Source organism: Crinia signifera, chromosome 4, assembly GCF_055691185.1.
Source record: "Crinia signifera chromosome 4, ASM5569118v1, whole genome shotgun sequence".
In the NCBI taxonomy this organism is placed as follows: Eukaryota; Metazoa; Chordata; class Amphibia; order Anura; family Myobatrachidae; genus Crinia; species Crinia signifera.
The window spans coordinates 133,064,924-133,087,496 of NC_139220.1; the positions used below are offsets into that span (position 1 = coordinate 133,064,924).

Consider the following 22,573-nt stretch of genomic DNA (forward strand, 5'->3'; position numbering starts at 1 on the left):
TACTTTGTGCAACATCTTATTTTGGGCACTTGCTCTACACAACGATTAAGCTGTCTTTGCTTACATGCACACAGGGTCTTCATGGTTTGTGGCTACACAAATACAGCAACCTTTACATTCAGGTCCTAATTCTGGTTCACCCGCAAAGGCAAATTACTTCTCAAAAATGGACAAAACCATGTGCACATGTAACTGGTGCAGATAGAGTAAAGGTGCCCATAATCTAGAACGATTTTTGGGCCGATTTCCTATAAATCGGCCGATATATCATCCGATGTTTACCGATAATCGGTCGAAAATCGGCCGATATCGGTCCGATGCGCCCTCCCGTGGATCTTTAGCTGAATCTTCTGATCTTACGTGCTGCACGAAAGATCAGAAGATTTAACTAAAGATCCATAGGAACGCACACGGGTTCTTAAGAAAAATCTTTGGTAAAGATGTGCGCTTGCCTGAAATCTTTGGACCAGGGCGGACCAAAGATTTGAAGGCTAATTTATGCGCACACCTTAAGATCGCAGATCTTTCTAGTGTGTGAGCACCTTTAGATTTGGGTGGGGTTTTACTACAAAGTGATATCTATATTGCAGTGTAAAAATAAAGCAGTCAGTATTTACCATACACAGAAACAAAATAACTCACCCAAATCTTAAAATTACAGTTTGCAATAGCTTTTTTGTTAATACTGGTAGTTTAAGGTTCACTTTTGGTCACTATAAATTTTATTAATTCTCTAACTTTGTGATCAAGGTCCCTGTGTTAGGGATAAGTGAAGCGAAATATTTAAAACAAAGTGGTGAACTATAGAAAAGAAAGAAGACATTTTACGATTAAAAAGAAGACTCTGTTAATCGCTGTGTAATGACTGTATTTCTACACCTTTATGATAGGTATGTATAGTCTTATACCAATGTATATTGGTGTGTCAGTGTCCAATAAATGGTTTATGTATCATTGAGTCCTTCGTGTCAGACCTAATGGAAGCTGTCATATTACCAGTGTATTTTCCTGTATTTATACAGATTGTTTCCCATACACGTGTAACTGTTGTTATTAAATTGTATCAAGCTCACAGTGTGGTTTATTGGTGTGGAGTGTCTGTGTTACTTTGTAACTTAACACAGTTTAGAGGATGTTTGTAATGTTCATGCTAGTTCCTCTAGACCAGGCATGTCCAAGGTCAGACCCGGGGGCCAAATGCGGCCCATGCTATCATTTCAAGCGGCCCGCAGCCTCCAGCTGGAAGCGGGCAGAGCATCAGATGTGGGAAGCACAGCACAGGACACTAAAGGTGGGGCCCCGGCAAGCGCGCCTTTACCTTGCTGTCTGCTGCAGTAAAGAGGGGCCGGCCGCCACAGTCAGGTGTGTTTGGCGTCCTACCCCTGCTGCTGCAATCGTATATCACCCTACATACAGTGAATGGAGGCAGTGATGGCCATTCAGAGAAGGGGGAGCAGGGTCAGGCTGGGGGACATACAGTGAATGGGGCAGAGTGAGGTACATAGTGAATGGGGGTAAGTCTTGGGGACATACAATGAATGGAGGCACTGATGGACATTAAGAGAAGGGGGGCAGGCTGGGGGACAGAGTAAATGGGTGCAGAGTGGGGAACATACAGTGAATGAGGGACATACAGTGAATGGGGGCAGAGTGGGGGACCACTCTGATGTGATTAATGATTCAAAGAATGTCAGGATGAATGGTCGGCCCCCACACATTTACACTTCACCAAATCTGGCCCCCGTCGCAAAAAGTTTGGACACCCCTGCTCTAGACGATCTGGGAGGATTATAGTAACCCAGTACCTTTAGAATGTATGTTAACTCCGTTTATTGCCCCAATTTTAAGGCTATATGGGCCTCCTGTCTATTTAGAGGTTTGAAGGGAGATTTCTAGTAAGATCTCCGATTGTACAGTACAGGGAAACTTTACCTGATGGGGATGGGTGCCATTACAAACTGTAATTTTAAGTCTGATTAGACTGAGTGGATGAGGAGTGCATCCTAGATAAAACTGATTTTATTTTCTTCTGTTTGTTTGACATTGCATATCTCAAACCAGTAGAGAGCACCCTTAACCAGGGGGAGAAAGAATATATAATATTCCCCACTGGTGGAAAATATTTTCCATCCACGTACCCAATACATACAAACGATACTACATATGGTGCGGGTCCCTTGCCTCCCTTTTTTTATCAGGTTGATAAGGAATTTGGGTACTTGTGAGTTATCTGGGCGCCCGATTTTTTTGATTGTATGCCTTAAGTTTAGGCATACAATCAGATGCGATGCGATGCGATATCGCATCGCATCGCATGCGACCATCAGATGCGATGACCCGATTTTTCCATAGGAATCAATGTTAAAATGATTCCTATGGAAAAAGGGGTCCTTTTCATACCCCTACTATCCAAGTGGGCATGGAGTTGGATATAAACCTGTGGCGAGCGTAGCGAGCCACCGAGCCCGAAGCATGGCGAGCGAAGCGAGCCCCGCGAGGGGACGGTATTCTGTGTCCCCTCGCGGGGCTCGCTACGCTCGCCACAGGTTTATATCCAACTCCATGCCCACTTGGATAGTAGGGGTATGAAAAGAACCCCTTTTTCCCATTGAATTCCATGTTAAAATGGACTCAGTCCATTTTAACATTGATTCCTATGGAAAAATCGGGTCATCGCATCCGATGGTCGCATGCGATGCGATGCGATGTACCCGATCCGACCCGATTTAGAAATCGGGCGCCCGGATAACTCACAAGTACCGGAATTTGCCTCTGCGAGTGAACCAGAATAAGGGCCTCATTCTAGGTTTAGTAGATCGGGAAGGATGAGTGATATAGCTGAGGGTGTCCTAACATTCTAGATAAAGTAATGAATTAACATCAACTGCGATTTGTCACCAATTTCAATGTGTGAAAAGATTGCAAATGCGATTTTAGTTATTCCCCTTGTGCACTGCCATGCAAATGGATTTTGCGAGTCTTGCAATGCCCACTTTGCAGAACTGGGCAATGCACATGTTGTGAGAGCACACATATCTGCCAGCGCACATCAACTCCTTGAGCAGTCCCTATTTGAAGGGGTCTCCCTTGTGATATGGTTACTGTGCTGCGAAAGATTGTAGCCACTTGCTTAAAAAACTAGATGAGAAAGTAAAAGCTATCGCCCTGCTGAGCGATATATTTTACTTTCTCATCTAGTGTGTATGGGCTTAAGGGTTTACTAAAAATGGAAATGTAAATTGGTCAAATGTGCAAACATCAGTACTGCGCTCTCCTGTTGGGTGGCGTACTTAGTCATGCTAGTAATATTTCAGTTCAGCTTATATTTCCTGTGTTTGGCTAGAAAAACTGGATAAAAGATGCAGCGGTTGTAAATTATTACAAACTGATTATGAGAAGAGTAAGGGCTACTTCACACCGTACGGTTTTGTCACAAAGGCAAAAAGCTGGACAAACTTTGCCCGGCTTTTTGCCTGACAGTTGTTCCTTTCACATAGCACCGGTTCATAGAGCTGGTGTGTGTAAATTTGGGGGTGGGATATAGTGACGTCAGGTTGGGGGCGGTGAGAGCTAAAACAGCAGATGACCTTTGTGTGTGAAAGGCCCCCATCGCCCTCTGCACACACTGATCTGTTAGGACGGGACGGCCATGGCCCGGCCGCTGACCTTTCCAGTGTTTAAAACCGTCTGCAACCCGGCAGCCGGGTTGTGACCGGCCCGTATGAAGATAGAATCCCTTTATTCGTCTCACAATGGAGAAATTTCAGAAAGGACACATTGGCTGTCCTTTGTGAGTAATCTGTATGGCAAGGCTTCTGGCCATGCAATGTTTTGCTGCCTGGCATATAGTATGAAAAAGCCCTAATGCAATCGTAACTACCAACTTTCCTAAATAGCAAGACTGTACAAAAATACAATTTTATTCATGTTAACCTGGCTGATCTGGTAATATGAGTAAATGACAATTAACCATTTGATCCCAAACACAGGAATATGGCCAAAAACCATCATTTAAACTATCTGGTTTAACCGGTGATTTAACTAATTTGATTGTCATTTGCTCCCCATATATTACCAGATTTTCATTCCAAGCCAGATTGGACAGATAGTCTGCCACATAACTGTATAGGTTATACCCAGCTTTAAATTTAGTTCCATACTTTTGTTTTTAACCTAATGAAACAAATCATTATATACATCAATATTATCTAAAAAGTTCAATGTAGTAATAAAAAATTTGTAATGTAACTAAAATGTTTTTCACATATATTCAATATGAATACTGAATATTTTTATTTTTTCTGCAAACTTTGAGTTAGCACTCACAGAGGTTTCAAAGTTCCCTTATGTAGACACCTCTAGCAATCCCACATTCTTACTCAGAAAATGGAAATCAACATTTATATATAGGCCACTCAAAGCACATATCAGATTAGGCAACATATCCTTCAGCTTTACAATATGATAAACTTAAGAAGCTTAAATTTTCTTGTTTCATACTAGCCTTCAAATTTTTGGGAGTTATGATGAATTATAAAAAGGAGATGATCATAAGCACAATGCAGACAATGCAGACAATTAGATTAATAACCGGTTCATAGTAATATATATATGTATATTTGATCATTGCAGTAGCCTTCAACTGTATCTTCTTGAAACCTTCAAAATACCGGCACTTACACAACATTATAAAATCCACTTAATGCAAAAATATGGCGTTCATTTGTCTTCTGTAATAGTCTTCATTTAAAAAAAAACAATTCTTTATAATACTTAGAAAAAATGTCCTTAATACTGCAGTTTGGAGAGGCAAGCATTATGGCCTCTGAACCAATTTACTCTTATTTAATTCCTGTTCCTTTAGTTTAAAGTGTGTATAAGCTAAAATGCCAAGCAGAGTACACAGTATTCCGGCTCCCTGATTAAGTGAGAGGGGGTCCTGAAATAGGATGTATCCTCCCAATAGAGTGATGCAGAACTTGAAGTGTCCAAACATATTGTACCTAAGTATATGTTAAGGACTAATAGCAACACAGTTCCAGTTAGTATGCAATAAAACATTTTCAATTCTTCATAACACCACAGTGTACAAATTAAAAAGCAAAGATAATTATTAATCTGCATATTTCTATTAATAAAAAAGACTGTACAAGGATTAATCGCACAAGATTGGTGGCAGTGATCATTCAGATATGGATTTTAAGACCCCCTATTGAATAAGTCAATGGAATTTATTCATCAGATCCAGGGGTGTGCTACCACAGACAAATTAATGAAATATTTGAAAAGAGAGGGAAAAAGGTTTTCTGGATGTGGTGCACCTAAAGAAATGGACACCTAAAAAAATTTAACTTTTTAATCAGAAATTACTTTTAAAATTGCGAAATATAAAACACATAACATACAACACAAACAAGTGAATAAAGTGCGTGTTTAAAAAAAGCACGTGTGACGTCTCAGTGTGCCTTAATATAATCTCCTATTATTATACAATGTTCTATTGCATATACGATATTGGTATATACACTTTATTAAGAAAGTAAGTGTCCAATCAAGGTTGCAACAACAGTATTAACTGAAGGATCGATCAGTTAGTGATATACAGAAGCTGCCTGCTAGTCCATATTAGCGTTATGGTCTTGTGACACCAACTCACTTTTGTAAAGGCTCTTGTAAATGACATGATTATCTACCGAGATGAACAACCCTAGGGGCATTATTTTTGCATAAGGGAATTATTTTAAGCGAGAGAAAATATATTTTCTTTCCCTTTTTTCCTCAAATAAAGAGCCAGATCTGACATACCTCTAGTGAAATGTTTCACTCTCTTTGGATAAAGAGGCTCACTACACACTATAATAATAGTCACACGTGTTTTTTAAACACGCACTTTATTCACTTGTTTGTATTGTTTGTGTTGTATGTTACGTGTTTTATATTTCGCAGTTTTAAAAGTAATTTCTGATTAACAAGTTACATTTTATAGGTGTATTTCTTTAGGTGCACCACATCCAGAAAAATGATCTCTCTCTCTTTTCAAACATTAATAAAAGACATCAGCTGTCCCATACAAAATGGTGTCCTTTGAAGGATGCTTTAAAATGTATTAGATTGCACAAGGTCTCTAACAACTACTACAAATACATTGTTTACCTTACAAAGGTCCTTATTCAGTATGGATCATATATGCTGAGCTGCTTGCAGCAGCATAGCATTTGCAATCCTTAGCAATGGAAATACAGGAGGAGGTACGTACCTCCTCCTGCCTGCATTTGCGATTAAAACTGCAATGTGATCATGATTGGTTGCAATGTTTATCTGAGACTGCAAGTCTAATGCCCGGTGCACACCAGACTGATACAGATCGTGAGCGGGTCATAAGATGATCGTACGACCCGCTCACGATCTGGTGGAGCTTACGAACCGCTCACAATCTGCATTCAGTCCGATCCTGATCCAAATTACGGCCCATACCCACTTGAATGGTCATTTTCAGATCCTAACTGCTGCTGGTAGGATCTGAAAAACGACCAAACCACCCGTGGGGCCACACATCGGATCAGGATTGGCCCAAAACATGCCCAATTTACATACAATCGGTGGAGATTGTATCTAAATTGCGTCATTTTGGGCCAAATTGTTCTGGTGCGTACCCTACATTAGTAAGTCTGACCTTATGCAGGCTTGCAGTTGCAGGGAGCACTCATCGCAGTCCTTGGCCTTGCCACACCCGGGAAATGGGGGCAACGCCCTCATTTACACAAATGCCGGCCACCTCCGCCTCTCACCGCAAACATCTCTGCCTGTCAACCAGGCAGAGGTGTTCACATTTCGGAGATGCATTTGGAGGACCTGTTCGGGAAACCGCAGTACTGAAGAAATCCCTAAATGCCTTTTCTGTGTTTTTGAATAGCAAGATATATATTTTTTTAACAGGAGGCATTTTTTTTACTTACTGTATATAGTTCCTTTTTTAAGTGCAAACATATTTAATGCAAAGAGAACAGAAGTGCTAAGGAAAAAGGCAACTTGCCATGATAGCTAAAGTATTTAGGAAATGTAAAGTAACATTTCACTATCCCTCTTACTATTAAAAGGGAATAGTTTCCTTTCCTTAATAATCTAGCATTTTCAGAGACATGGAAGTCTTTTTTTTTTTTATGGCTTTGTGTCGTTTCATTGAAACAGAACCCTGCATTGTGAAGGAGCCATCATCATTGCCATATTATGTTCCTGAAAGTATGGTGATTGGGTGTCAAAGAATGTGCTGACATTAAGAACATCAAAATGTTCTAAATGTCGGCAGTCAGAGTGATGACATGGTCAGGAAGTCCACATGTCAACATTGTATAGTGAGCCGGTTATTGACCATGAGGAGGTCAAGTATACCTAACCTTAAAATAGTCAACATTCTAAGGTCGCCATTCACATGCTGACATTATGACCATATACCATGGTGATGCACTATACTCTGCTTACTGTCCAATGCAGATAGAAAAACCATAGATGTTATTTTCTGAATAAGAAGTTCTTGACCATTGCAGCACAATGGACATGACACAACTATACAGACCTTAGGCCAATATAGAAACAGGACTTTAAAAGGATACGTAACAGGTGAAGTGTTCCCAATAATCCAGTAGATAGACAGGTTTACAGTGAAGGCGATAACTCCAGAAAGAAGAACCATTATCTGTTAAATAGAAGAACATGTATTAATCTGAATAACTTCCAGCTAAATATTCAGGCATAATATAACAAAGAAAACATACCAACGCTGTGGGTGACCATTGTCCAAAAATCCCTCCTTCTCCAACCACTGGTTCAAATAATGGTACAACAGAGAGCAGCATAGCAGAAGACAGAGGTGCTTGGTAGTACAGCAGTTGCATAGAGTTCACCTGTAACTCGTGTTGCTTGGCTCCAACCCACTACAAACAAATGAACAATCAAGACAGTAAGAACCAAAGTATTGGGTTCACAATACACTATACAAACAGAAAGCGTACTTCACACAAAACTCTAAAGTAGTGTTCACACTAGGTACAAACTGACGATCAGGAAGGAGACATTTAAATTTTGGGTACTTGTGTAGTTTCACGGCGCCGCTAATCCAGGTTCTACGCTCGGCACATACTATCTAAAATAAATTAACTTAACTCCATGCCAACATGGATAGTTCATACCCCCACTATCCATGTTGGCATGGAGTTGATTTTAGATAGCGTGGCGAGCATAGCGAGCCCCACAAGGGGACTCCGACGCATGGCGCCATGCTGGCACCGTGAAACTACACAAGTACCAAATTTTGCTCTTCAAAATTCTAGACCTGATGTATTGCTAAAGCTACTGCAGAGATACCATACAACTAAAATTTTGCCTTCTAATTAAAAATATGCCCTCCTCACTGATCGGTACCCTGTACCTACAGTAGAGTGAAAAATATTAAAGCTAACCTATTTGTTCCCAGTGATATATAGTGAATTCTAACTGAAATATTGATGAATAGTAATGAGGATAGTATTTACTTTCCAAATGTTTTACTAATTTGTTTGAACCGTGCATCCAACACAAATGTCTAAGAGGGCAATTGTGGCCTGTCCATTAACAATCACATATTTTCTTACAGCTTTCAAGGGCGCAAGAAAAAAAAAAAGGGTGTGAAAAAGTCTGTAGTTGAAATACCCAAACCATGGGTCCTCAAACTGCGGCCCTCCAGATGTTGTGAAACTACAAATACCAGCATGCCTTGCCACAGTTTTAACACTCCCTTATAGCAAAACTGTGGCAAGGCATGCTGGGATTTGTAGTTTCACAACATCTGGAGGGCCGCAGTTTGAGGACCCATGACCCAAACCATGAGTTTAGACAACCAATCAAGATCTTTAGACAAGTGTCAGGCACATTAACTACTAATGGCCATCAGATCAGAGAAACAATTGATTAGCTCTGATAAATGCCCATTTGTATAGATGCTGAGCAGGGGACGCATGCCACAATTGAATCATCCCCTAAAATATTCAGAGACCTTTTAAAGTTTCCCCAATTAAATTTGTGAAACAATAAAATGATAGTGTTCCCCCTAGCACCCTGCACCAGTACTGTGAGCATATGTTAATTTTCAAGGGCAAAATGTTATAGGTCACTACAAATACTGTAGCTGTAACCATTCATCAAGTCTAAAATGTTGCCCCTCAAAATAAAGTACATAACAGTATAGATTTGACAGCTCTTGCTCCTTCTAAAGCTAAAAGATATACTCTGAAACTGGTCAATAGAAGTTATTTTAATCCCAGCTATTTTTTATTGCAGTTTCTCTCCCTATTTCTGATTCACCTGGAAGATAACACTCTACCCTCAGGTAGAAACTAATGCACTGTAACAGCATAAGAAATGCGCAACTTGTCAATAGTAACTCATAGGGCCATAACTTCCCTTTACAACTTGCAAGCCAGGTCGCACCTGGGATTTTGTACATGGGTGCAACCCGGCTTGCAAACCCTTTGCCACCCCCCACCCTGCATAAAGCTGGACATGTGATGTCATCGGGAGGTGGGGTTGGATGACACTGTGAGATAAGAGCATCTCCCTGTATTGCAGGGAACAGGACCTGGGTCGCATTGACCCTGGTTACCCGTTTCCACTGCCCTGGACCCAGGAGCATCCCAGGTAACTACCCAGGTTGGCATCCCGGGTCAGTCGACCTTGGATTTTGCATTTCCACTACCAAAAAACCTGGGTCGAAGAATGTCCCTGCGCGTCGACCAGAGTTATTTTTGCTAGTGGAAAAGGTGTTGTGTGCAAGGAACCTGGGGTTGACACCATCACAGCCACACAGCACTACATTTAGCTTGCAGCGTATACAGCCATTAGGGTAATCAAAGGGAAAGGGAACAGGGGGAAAAACTTTTGCACTGGTTGGTACTAATTGTACCCAGAACGAGGCCCCAATTTTTATTTTGGACGTTTATTCGTCAAATCAGATGCTGGGGGTGCTGCCAAAGACAATGGTATATTGCAACAGGGGTTAGAAAAAGGAAAGATTGTCTCTTTGTTGGCGCACTGAAAAGAAGAAAGTATTGTTGAAATATACCTTTTATTGATTTATGTTAAAAAGGAAAAGTATTTGCGTGAAATATTCCCCCAAATAGTCAATAAAATAAGTATTGAATTGTATCCGCTGTGTGTGTTTATTTGTGTCTATATTTTCTAATACTTATTTTATTGACTATTTTTGGGAATATTTCACGCGAATACTTTTCCTTTTTAACATAAATCAATAAAAGGTATATTTTAACAATACTTTCTTCTTCTCAGTGCGCCAACAAAGAGACAATCTTTCCTTTTTCTAACCCCTGTTGCGTTATACAGCTATTAGCGCTACTGCAGAGCCACCTGGAGCGTCCTGAGCAGACACTCTGCTATCCACCGCAGTTTTTTAGTTCTACTTTCTATATCCTTTCAGCCTGTCATATTGGTTTTTCATTTTCTTTGTTACTTATGCAGGACAATGAAACTGTATGTTGTTTTTGCTGCTTTTATCATAGATAGGCTATACCTTTATTTACACACCAAGAAAGTAAGCATTAGTATTACAAACCACTTGATAAAGGGATGTTACTAGGACACCCAGTGTAGCAAAGACCATCCCCAAGACATTAAACTTCACGTCATAATAAGAGTTCAGGACCACTCCTAATGTAATTGGTACCTGCAAAGAAAGACAATCGAATTATTTTTACTACATGCACGACACAGAATTCAGTTAATTCACATTTAGGGCCAGATTCTCTAAGCTTCAAAAGTGATAACCAAGCAATCAGCTCCTACCTCACATTTTTCAAACACAGTATGTGACATGGCAGGCAGGAGCTGATTGGCTGGCTGTTTATCACTCTCCATTTTATCACTTTTGAAGCTTAGAGAATCTGGCCCTTAATTAGTTAACAAAATTTACACAACCTTATCAATGAAAGTATAGAAACATTGAATTTGATGGAAGATAGGAATCACTTGGTCCATCTTGTCTGATCACATGCTGGCCTACAGATGGAACGGTGCGTACACACTGTGAGATTTCACTTTCTATTCGATCTGGGTCTGGATTTACACTACACAGGAGCATGCTTTGGGATTGAATCTGCATAGAATGTAGAAAAATCATTTGATATTCCATTCAGTTTCAATTTTGGTTCCATAAGCAAAAGCGAATAGAAAAATAGTGCATATACTCTTGGTGAGATATGCACTATGTGTACTCCTGATGTTATGTGATATGCACTGTTTTTCTATTTGATTTTGCTTATAGAAGTTCTGCCCCCAGGACTCCTCATAAGGCATCAGTTTTAGCTGAGACCCATGGGCACCAAAAGAGATTATCGTTCCTCCTCCCAACCTAAGGAGGTTCTGGAGCCCCTTACTTAGGATTCCGATCCAAGGTCCCGTGCATGTAAGTAAGTTTAATTTATATAGCGCACTTCCTCGCTCATGACTCAAGGCACTTTACAGACATAAAAAAACAATGCACATAATACAGAGGATGTTGGTAGTACAGTAACAGACAAAAGAAACCCTTGAGCACACAGTAAGCATAATGCAGGGTTTCTCGTAGTGGTGAATGGGATCGAATATGATACATTGGATAAAAAATGACCATATAGGAGGTATCGCATGCGATCCAGCCGCCGGAGAGCTGTCGGGTGATTTGCCAGGGGTATCGCATGCGGGAATAAAATGCAATACCTCACCTATTTATTTAGGATTCCTAACGGTATAGGCCAGTGGTTCCCAAACTTTTTTTTTTTTAAATCATGGTGCCCTAGAGTATCAGTATTTTTTCATAAGGATCCTTAAGTCAAAAGTTTATTATTGAGAAATTCAAAAACAATATATTTAATGAAGTAATCCTTATGGTTAGATATATGGTCAGGAATATGATTTGCTTCTTCATGCCCAAATATTTTAGGATTGGAAGTCACAAATTGTAGTTTTGCTTATTAAAATGATCATAAATAATGATAATTGGTACTAGACTGCCAGCCCAGTTTAGGAACCACTGGTCTAGTCTAAACCAGGGACAAGGTGCTCAGAACAGGTTTGTATATTATGTGTTAATCACTCTGATCAGCTGAAGAAAGTGTAATGCTCCCCATACACTTGTGCGATTGCATTTGATGGGATATCGCGTTCGATTTCACTTGAAGCTCACCTTTCAATAAATCGCATTGATTGTTCAAGTGTGCATACAATCATGCGATTTATTGAATGCCCCTTGCTATAAAAAAGATGGGTGAGATTGCATGATCGAATGCTGTAAACAAACCCACCAGATTATCGAACAGATCTGTGCACAGTGGGTGCAAGAAGTGACCAAAAATCTTCAGGAATCGAAAGTCGCAGTTAGAAGAAATCGAATGCACACAAAACAGCATTCGACTACACGTACAATTCGATAAATATTATGTGCAGAACATAAGACCATGAGATGCGGGATTCGACTGGCGTGCCCGTGCATCGAGCCGAATGGGACACAAAATGTGCATACACTCATTCGATTTATCGAACAGATGTGGTCGAAATCGAATGATTGCATGCAATATCTCACAAGTGTATGTGCAGCATAAATAACAAAACAAAAAGGCCTTCTAGTTTTACAGAAACCCAAGAAACAAAGGGCTTTGTTATCTCCTAACAGGTTTTAGTTTGCAATTCATGTCTACCAACAAGATCAGTTTGTTTCCAGATAATGATTTCAAAAACCTCACAAAAAATAAAAATAAATAGAGGACAATCAGCAATAAAACCTTTCTACTGGATACTTAACAGGATGTGCTCCACAATCTCAGCATAGAAGGAGCAAATTCAACCAATGTTTCAAGTATTTCAATGCACAATATGGAACAATGGGGCAGATGTATTAAGCCTTAACAAGAGATAAATGCAAGGGTGATAAGGAGAGATAAACGTCCAGCCAATCAGCTCCTTTCTGACTTTTTTTCAAACACAGCCTGCAACATGGCAGTTAGATAAACGTCCAGCCAATCACCTGCTAACTGCCATGTTGCAGGCTGTGTTTGAAAAAAAGTCAGAAAGGAGCTGATTGGCTGGACGTTTAGTTTATCTCTCCTTATCACCCTTGCATTTATCTCTTGCTAAGGCTTAATACATCTGCCCCATTGTACCTGATTCAGATGTAAACATAAGCATTCGTAAATGTCCATGTGTATACAGCAGGTGTCCAAAAATATGCGAATTGTGCACATGCCTGGATTTGTATGGAGATGCTCACTGTAGGATTTGAAAATTTCAGACGTTAAGGCCCCCATACATTAGTCCGACTTGTCCTAGGGACAAGTCGGACCTGATTTCACCCTGCAGCTCCCCGGGAGGGGGACACACGATTAGGCACTTGATGTGCCAAGGTTTGCATATGATAAATCTCATGGAGTATCATATGCAGTCCCCGGGGAGCTGCAGGAGGAGGGAGCCATGTGGGGGACATCAGCAGGCGGGGGATGCCGGCTAATAGAGAGCTGAGCAGGAGGAGGCTGCATAGCGAGCCGGGCAGGAGGAGGCTGTTGTGGTGGGGTGACAGCGAGAGCAGGGCACCAGGCAGGAAGGATGACGCACACTGGCTGCCGGGCAGCGGCGGGAGCCGGCCCGGGAGGAACAGATAATTTGAAAAAAAGCCCATACAGATGACTAGCAAGCGAGAGGTCTCAGCCAATCAATGGCTTGCTAGTTATCTGTTCCTCCCGGCTCGCGCCGCTGCCCGGCAGCCAGCGTGCGTCATCCTCCCTGCCCGGCGCCCTGCTCCTGCTGTCACCCCACCACAACAGCTTCAAGTGCCTCCTGCCCGGCTCCCTATAGCCGGCATCCCCCGCACGGCTCCGGGGCTGGGCTGCACGTAAGATTTAGCAAATCTTATGTGCAGCCCGATCGACCTCCCGTCCCCGATCCGATGCGCACGGGACCGCGCATCGGATCGGAGGGGGGTGTCTGCAAGTGCGATTTGGGCCGATTTCACGGCCCGATTCATCCGAATCGGGTGAAATCGTGCCCAAATCGTATAATGTATGGGGGCCTTTACAGAGAAACATAGCATTCGATGGCAGATAGCCATATGCGCCATCCAATTTGCCCCTTTACTGCTAGGGATTGGGTTAGGGTAGAAGTGGCACACTGCGCGACTTTGAGCTGAAAGCCGCTCAAAACAGCCTGTTTTAGCGGCTTTCAGCTCAAAGTCGCCCAGTGTGTATGCCCCAGCGATGAGCTCTGCTGCGCGCTCCCGCAACATCACCGGGAAAGCCGCTCATCTATTGGTAATACCAACAGATGAGCGGCTTTGAGGACGGCTTTGTCCTCCCCCCTCCGTCAGCGCCAGGCAGGGGGAAAGCCGCTCAGTGTTTATGCACTGAGTGGCTTTCCACACAGTGGTGATTGTCATCATCGCTGTCCATACACGCTGTGCATAGTCGCCCAGTGTGTATGGACCTTTAATGTCAGTTGATGCCTCTGCCCAAATCTGATTGGGGGCTAATTCAGACCTGATCATTCATCTGCAAATTTGGAGATGACCGAGTGTGGTTAGCTGCCCAGACAGATTAAAAACCTGTCGAGAATAAATAAGAGAATTAATTTTAAAAATTAACAATTCTCTATCCCGTCACACATCAATATGCAATTCACTCACAATCGAATGATTTTCTCAGTCTTTGCAAATGTGAGCCAGTCTGACCCTTTCACAATGGGTGCCGGACAGGGTCCCGACAATCATTTACCCAACGGCAGGATCCCGACTGTTAAAACACCGGCTATTCTTAAAAAGATTAATGAACAACTATACCAAAAGGTGAATGTACTCAATTAATTTACCCTCTTCTCTAAAACCTAGGGTTGACATGTGCCACCTCAACAGTATTTACCAACCTGGCAGCTTAAAAAAAAAAAAAAAAAAAACACACACCACCACCACCACCACAGCCACACACAGAAGGGTACAACAGCAATGTTTCCTATGTGTAAATGGGAAAACATAGAAAAGAATTTATTCTAAACTAGGTGGAACCCTGCCTGCAGTCCCAAACCTAAACATTATTCAGCAGTCTATGGGGTGTATTCAATGCCACGGCGAGCGGCCAGCGAGGGGGTTAAACAGTGAGGATTGCAGAAAACCAGCGATCCTCGCTGTTTAATCCCCGTGCCGGCCGCTCGCTCTATTCAATGTTCTGGGGAAATCCTAGCCATCACAAGACGGCGAGAATTCCCCAAAAAAGCGAGACCCGCGGCTAATGCAGGAAACTCACGGTATTTAACCGCGAGTCTCGCTGTTTCAGGAGCCGCATACGCCAATTCCCCCTCACTCAAAAAATGGAGCGAGGGAGAATTGGCGTATGAGGGGGCTGCGTTGAATACTGTCAGGGTGAGTAGTGACAGCGAGCAGGAAGCTCTGCTCGCTGTCACCACTCACCCACAGCATTGAATACCTGCCAATGTAGCATAAAGCATACAACCTATAAGAAGGAAGCACAGAGCTGATGGGAAATCACACTCACCAGGGTAAGCTTGATCTTCAGGGGGAAAGCCTTTCCATACCACAGGGTTTGGATGAGGATGATGACAGGGGTGGTCATGACCTTTGCCAGTTGGTAGGTGCCTATGGTGTTGTTCTGAAGGGACAAGTTGGTGAAGACCACAAAGCCACAGAAACTGAGGGCCAGGAGCAGCACTTTAGAGACAGGAAGGCTCTTGGGGCAAAACATTCCAAGTCTCTGACACAGGTACAGCCCCATCCAGGTGACCACAAAGTGCACCAGGGTCAGGCTCATGTTGGGAAAGCCATGGTGCACATAGATCCACTTATTGATAAACACAATACAGATGGATGAGAGCAGGTTGGCCAAAAGGCCGGCAGCTATCCTCCAGGGCGCGGGTGCAGACATGCCGGCAACTGGGCAGCAAGATGCTGGAATCAGGACGGACCGTTATCTCACGCCGACCATAGGACACTAGACGCCGGCAGCTAGGGGGCATGTGAGACCAGAGCGGAGGCAACGGAAGCACAGGGGAGGTGATCAGAGTGAGGCGGCTGGTGTGGACCGAGTAAAGCAGCTAGAGGACAGCTGTGAATACGGGAAGCAGAGAGTGTCATACAGCAATCCTGCACAGTGCACACATAGGAGGAGGCAGATGGCAGATTTGTGCAGCAGGCGGAACAGAAGATGCCCAGTCACTGGGGTCGGGATCCTCCTCCTCCCCGCTGGTTGGGCCACTGACTGCCTCTGCTCCAGCGGCTGCGCAGAGCGCTGAATGTTGACACGTCACATGGTTCACAACACTGCCGGTAGGGGGCGCTGCTCCACCTAGCAACAGGTTAGAGTAGTAGACCAAACTTCAGACTGCTCACGTTCTGTTCATATCTCCGAGCAGCCATCTTTAGTCCTGGTAAACAAAACAAAAAACCTGTATCCCAATCAGTAAACAATAAAAGTAAATGTAAAATAATGTTTCTGCTTACTGTGGTCAGTAGCTTTTTTCCTTTCCTTAAAAAAATCGGTACTTGTTTCCTAGCATGGCGCCCAGATTTCCTCCGTACGGCACCGTAGGGAAATCGCATCGCATGGGCCATTATAACGGCATGCGATGTGATGCGATTTTTTAATGTAATTTTTTCTATGCTCATGACATTAGCTATACAATTATATCATTGTATGTCCCCAAAATAGGTTTAACGCACCCCCCACTCATACCCTCCAACATTTGCACTGCAAAAATCGGTACACATGCGAAAAGGGGGCGTGGTCACACGAATAATGTCACGTTAAATTCCTGTGTATGCCAGCAGCCATTGCCCACTCACATAGGGGATCTGCTGGTTACCGGTGCTGTGTGAGAGTCCTCACTAGGCTTGCCAGGGATGCCGGGGACAGAGCTGCAGCTCCCGGGGACAGTACGTTGACTATGCTGCCTGACGAGGACACTATGTCAGCACCGGGGTTTCTTGTGTTCCCGGCTGTGACCGTGGAGGGCACTGGAAAGCGGAAAGCAGGAGGCTTAATATATGACATGCACTGGGGACCCGGGCACAGCGAACCAGAGGGTTGGCGGAGACCAGAAGCAGGGGCGCGGAGTCTAACTTGCCAGCAGTATTCACCAGGGAGTCCCGCAAGGAACTATGGACTTGGCTGCGTCTGACAAGCAGGTCGCGGCCCCCTGCCCTGGTCCTCTGGACGCAGGCTGGGACTGAGGACACAGGAGGGTTGAGAGAATGTCTTCAATATAAAACACTTCTACTCGCATATAAAGCTATTAACCATACTGCACCAGCATATATCTCCTTACTTATCACAAAATATCTCCCATCTCGACCACTCCGCTCTGCGTCACTCTTCTGCATGGATCACTAGCTCCCATTCACTATTACAGGACTTTCATCTGGCTGCTCCAACCCTATGGAATGCCCTTCCACACACAATAAGACTCTCCACTAGCCTTCAAACTTTTAAGCGTTCCCTGAAAACTCACCTCTTCAGGCCATACTTGCCCACCCTCCCGGAATGGCCGGAAGGTTCTCTTAAATCGGGTCCCCCTCCCGGCCCCCCGGAAGGTGGGCAAGTCTCCCGCATTCTAGCCACAGCCCCTACTCCCCCCCTTCACCGCGGTATAAATTTCAGAATTTTGCGGATCCACGGGGAGGGGGCGGGGCTAAATGATGCGAATCGCGTCATTTTAGCCCCTCCCCCACCTACGGACCCGTGAATTAATGAGACTGTTGGTCGTGGAGGTGGGGCTTAGTGACATCAGCCTTGCTCCGCCCCCAAAACGAAGCCTCGTCCAGCCCCCCTTCACTCCTCTCCGGGCTTCTCCCGGAAAGGAATTTTCAGAAGTCGGCAGGTATGAGTTTGGAAAAACTCAGGAGCCTGAGGTGTGCTCCCTACCACCAGTGCTGTGCCTAAACACGTGCAAAGGGGGCCGTGCGTTCGAATTGGGCTTTCTCCCGAAGGAGAAGGGCCCCGTTTTTCCCCTAACCCCTCTCAACCATAAGGCCGAAGAGGGGAAAATAGGGAACGGTGGGTCCTCTTCGCCGAAGCTTAGAGAGACCCTCACTCCTCAACCCCCGGAAGGGTTAGGACGGTGGGTCCTCCGCACCCAAAGGTTTGGAGAGACCCTCAGTAGACTTCCCTCCGCCTTGCGGCTCGGGGTCGTCCTCGGGGGGACCGAAGCTCTCCCCAAAAGGCGAGAGCTTCAGCACATTGGGGAAATGGAAGGCCCATAAGAGTCGTCCACACTACCCCAAAAAAAGTGACAAACTACAAAAAACAAAGAACGTGAAAAGTGACAAACGTGAGAGGGAAAATAAATAAATAAAGAGACCCCAGCCAGAAGGCCGGGGTGGGGGTGTGAAAAATTGTCCCACCCCATCCAAAAGGACGAGGTAAGGACGTGAAGCGCTAACCTAAAGGGAAGTGCGCAGTGCTAGTGCCATACTTGTGCAAGGTGACTTGGGATCACCCGTGCATGTTCGGCACCCCCGAGTTTCCCCGGGGGCACAGTGCAGCCTCGGACTCCAGGCAGCCAGCCAGTCAGCGTCCGACCAAGTGTTTCTCCGCCTCACCAGCAGGCCCTTTCCGGTCCCCCGGCATGGGAATGGATACTTCACCGGGCTTTTCGATGAGTCTCCCCCGCAGCGGCTGAATAGACCAACTGAAGGAGAAGAAAACACCTACTCAGTCCCGACGTTTCATCTCTCCCAGGTATTGAGTACTGGGCTGGGCTTTTCACTGTCTCTCTGGCCGAGGGAACTGGGAACCCCCGAACCAGAGAGCAATCTACTCGGTCCCAGCTTTTCCCTTCTTCCTGGGAGTGGATACTAGACCGGGCTTTTCGAGTGACTCTCCCTCAGAGGCTATAGACCCCCGAACAAGAGCCCCATCTACTAGGCCCTTGCTTCTCCCCTCCCTACCAGTAGGAGAGTGTGTTCCCCCCCCTACAGCAGGGTGCAGATACTCAGCCAGACCTTACACCCGCCCAGAACATGAGGTACTCTAAGCCTCAGCTCAATAGCACGGTGGTTTGGTCCAGCTTTTCTCTATTCTCTGCCAGGGGGGCGGTCCAGACCCAACTGAAAAAAAAAAGATACTACACTTGATCTTAGCCAAAAGGCTGAGAAGTCGGCAGGTATGCTTCAGGCAAGCCTATCATATTTAAGTTCTACACGCATAGCCCTCTGAGGCACTTATGTATTATACAGCTTCCCTTCTGGACTTGTAACTTGGTGGGACTGCTTACTGATGCCTGTCCTTGTGTTTCCCTCCCATATCCCTATAGATTGTAAGCTTGCAGCAGGGACCTCTAACCTTCAAGTCTGTCTGTTGTTACCCAGTTTGTTCTATCACTGTATACTATTGTAAAGCGCAACGGAATCTGCTGCGCTATATAAGAAACTGTAAATAAATTGTACTTTTCTACTAGTGACATTAATGGTTTTTATTAATACTATTGGGCCCCATTCAATAAAACAATAAAATAATTACTAAATTTAAAAATAAATATTATCGGGCCCCAAGATTTCTGTTGCTGGCCCTGGAAAAAAAACATGGCCAGAAATCACTATTAGGGAATCACATAGTAGCTTCATTTGATTCTAGTAGGCCAGATTTATTTCCTTTTTACAGGCATTGACATCATGACACTAGAGGGCGCAAAAGCATAACTTCACAAAATATTGATCCTGGGTATTTCTGTATATTTTATTTTCCTGACAATGTAATTCCAGTTAGTAAGGCAACTATTCAATTGAATGCTTTGGCTTTCTGAAACATACTGTTTTATCCATTATATTGACCGATCTGTTGAATATGGATTAAATCAATCCAAATCGGACCTGTGTATGATGCTTCTCCGCATTCAGTGCTACTTTCTGCAGTAGTGTGATAACTAAAGTCCAAAGCTCCTTTGAGTTCTGCAAGCTGTCACATCTGATACCCCTTTCACTCCAGCCTAAATTGGCCCGGGAACAACCCATGACTAGTGCTGATGTGAAAGGTTCCTTGGCCAAATTCCTTGGTAATTTTGCCAGGATTTCAACCCTGCTAGCCAGCAGGGTTGCTCCCGTGACCTGCCCGGGTTACTGGCTGGTGTGAAAGGGGCCAACCGGCTTCTACTCACTGGAGTCGGTCTATGGAGTCTGGGGGATGGCAGCAGCCAGGGTGTTGGACCTGGGGGATCCCATCCATGTGGGGGTCGTGCGAGTGCTGGTTCGGGAGGTCAGGCCTGTGGGGGGGGGGGGGGGGCGGGTTCCGGTAAGGGGGTTCTTGTAGCTGCTGGTGGAGAGCTTGGTGCCGGGACTGCTGAGCCTCTGCCAGCAGTAACATCACACGTCCGTCCCCTGCTGTCTCCCGCCCCTCCCACCGCTGGGGGAAGCTGCCGGGGGAAGCCACCGGGCAATTAATGGGTATAGTTCCACCCTGAGCTAATCCACGGCTGGCACCGCCAGCATCATCCCACTCACCCTGCCTCCCGCCACCTGCCCCCTCACACCAGATAATGCAGGGACTAGGCTGGGAAAGGGGCCAACCCAGGAGCGTCCCTGCATGATCAAGGGACCATATTCCTGGGTAAGTCCCTGCGTTTTCTGGTGTGAAAGGGGTATGAAAGTGATAATGCAGGGAAATGTTACAGCCTGCAGCTATTTATTTGCATACGATTTGCATGTGATGCGATTTAGCACACCTCCACTATCCATGTTAGCCCAAAGCGTGACGAGCACACCTGCGAGGGGACGCGGTAAGCATCCACCCGCCCTGTTCATACCTCCACTATCCACGTCTGCGTGGAGTTGATTTTATAAAGTGTGGCGAGCGCAGCGGCCGCGGAAAATGAGCCCGAAGCATGGCGAGTGCAGCAGATTACTTGACTTGTATTACGTGTATTACTTGATGTGTATTCCGCGTCCTCTCACGGGGCTCAGATCGCTCACCGTGCTTCGGGCTCGGTGGCTCACTACGCTCGCCACACTTTATAAAGTCAACTCCACGCCGACGTGGATAGTGGGGGTATGAACAGGTCAGGAGGACGCGTATCGTGTTCCCTCATAGAAACATAGAAACATAGTGGCTTGCCACGCTTCGGGATGACGTGGTTAGTGGGGGTGTGAAAAATCTAATGCAAATTGGAAGCAAGTATTATGTGTATTACTTGATGTGTATTCCGCGTCCACTTGCGGGGCTTGCTTCGCTCGCCACGCTTTGGGCTCATTTTTCGCGTGCACTCTTTAGAAAATCAACTCCACACCAACGTGGATAGTGGCCGTATATGAACAGATCGTGGCTCACCACGCTTCAGGCTAAAGTAGATAGTGGGGGTGTGCTAAAGCGCATCGCATGCAAATCCTATGCAAATTGTATGCAATTTGCATACGATGTGATCCGCGGTAAGTGCCGCCGTGAAACTACACTAGTACCAAATAAATAAAGTAGTTATGCACAGAAAGTTTAAGGACAGCTACCAAGAAATTTTAACTAAATTGTTTTTACAAAAATCACCTAATATTAGCCTTGATAAATTGTCAAATCAACTACAAATTACTTTTAATTTAATCTGAATCTATAACACACACACATAACGATATCATTTAGCAAAATCACCTAATTTGTACCCAGCTTAAGAGTTGTTATATAAATATGCACCTCAAAGTTGTTACAAGTAAATATGAATCAATATTTAGGAAAATGATTTACACTGGACACATTAACCCTGCTAACTACCCACAGGTATGCAGAAATATTTGTGAACTGGGATTCAAATGTAAATTGTTACACATCAGCAATGGGATTACAGAAACCTTGCCTACCAACCTGAATTACCAGTTCTTTTGTATATGAGCAGGGTCATTCATTTTCACATTGGTTTAGAAAAACTGCCACACACAGTATTGATTCAATACAGCAATTATTTTGTATCAGAAGACTAGTTGTATAAGGAATGGCCAAAGAACTGACATTTCTTACAGTAGTATGTATGATCAAGCATGCTGTGTATTTCATCATTTCATGCCTGTAGGCAATTTAACAAAAACTATTTGCCAACAAGTGTAAACAAAGCTCAGAGACAGCAAAGTGGTAAAAACTTGCCAAGACACACATATTACTGACAGGATCAGACCATAAAAGGTGCATCCTACTGCACAGTGAGTACCAGGACTGCCCCAGCACTTTCAGACAGACTCTGTGTAACTTTGCAAATTAATTATACTGTGCAGACTGTCTGCTGCATAAGAACTCCCCCCTCTATAACCATCCACACAGCTTGGAGAAGCTAGTCATATGCTGTGCTACCAAGTTTTGTACTAGGATACAGCATATTATATGAACCAAGAAATGGCAGCAATACAAGTTTTTTTTATAACTCCCTTATCATTTCCCTGCTATCTGCTTTTTACAAGTTTTACGTCTCCAAGGTTCAGTTGATATATTGCATTTGTCTTTTAGTGAGTTTCAGTGTTATGTCTGCAAGGATGAATAGTAAAAAATAATTTTCCTTTGATTTGTACCCTAAAATTTGGAGATGTGTATAG

The 22,573-nt window shown here is 44.2% G+C and overlaps 1 protein-coding gene across 1 annotated transcript; it reads right to left on the minus strand.

Moving 5' to 3' along the window:
• Positions 1-4,254: 4,254 nt before the first annotated feature.
• SLC35E3 (solute carrier family 35 member E3) lies at positions 4,255-16,278 on the minus strand. Its single transcript, XM_083182523.1, has 5 exons — positions 15,555-16,278; positions 10,601-10,711; positions 7,773-7,931; positions 7,611-7,693; positions 4,255-5,003 (listed from the first exon to the last, which is right to left on the minus strand). Exons 1-5 carry the CDS (start codon positions 15,939-15,941, stop codon positions 4,817-4,819), a joined length of 927 nt encoding a protein of 308 aa, XP_083038649.1. The 5' UTR covers positions 15,942-16,278; the 3' UTR covers positions 4,255-4,816.
• Between the last annotated feature and the right edge of the window lie 6,295 nt (positions 16,279-22,573).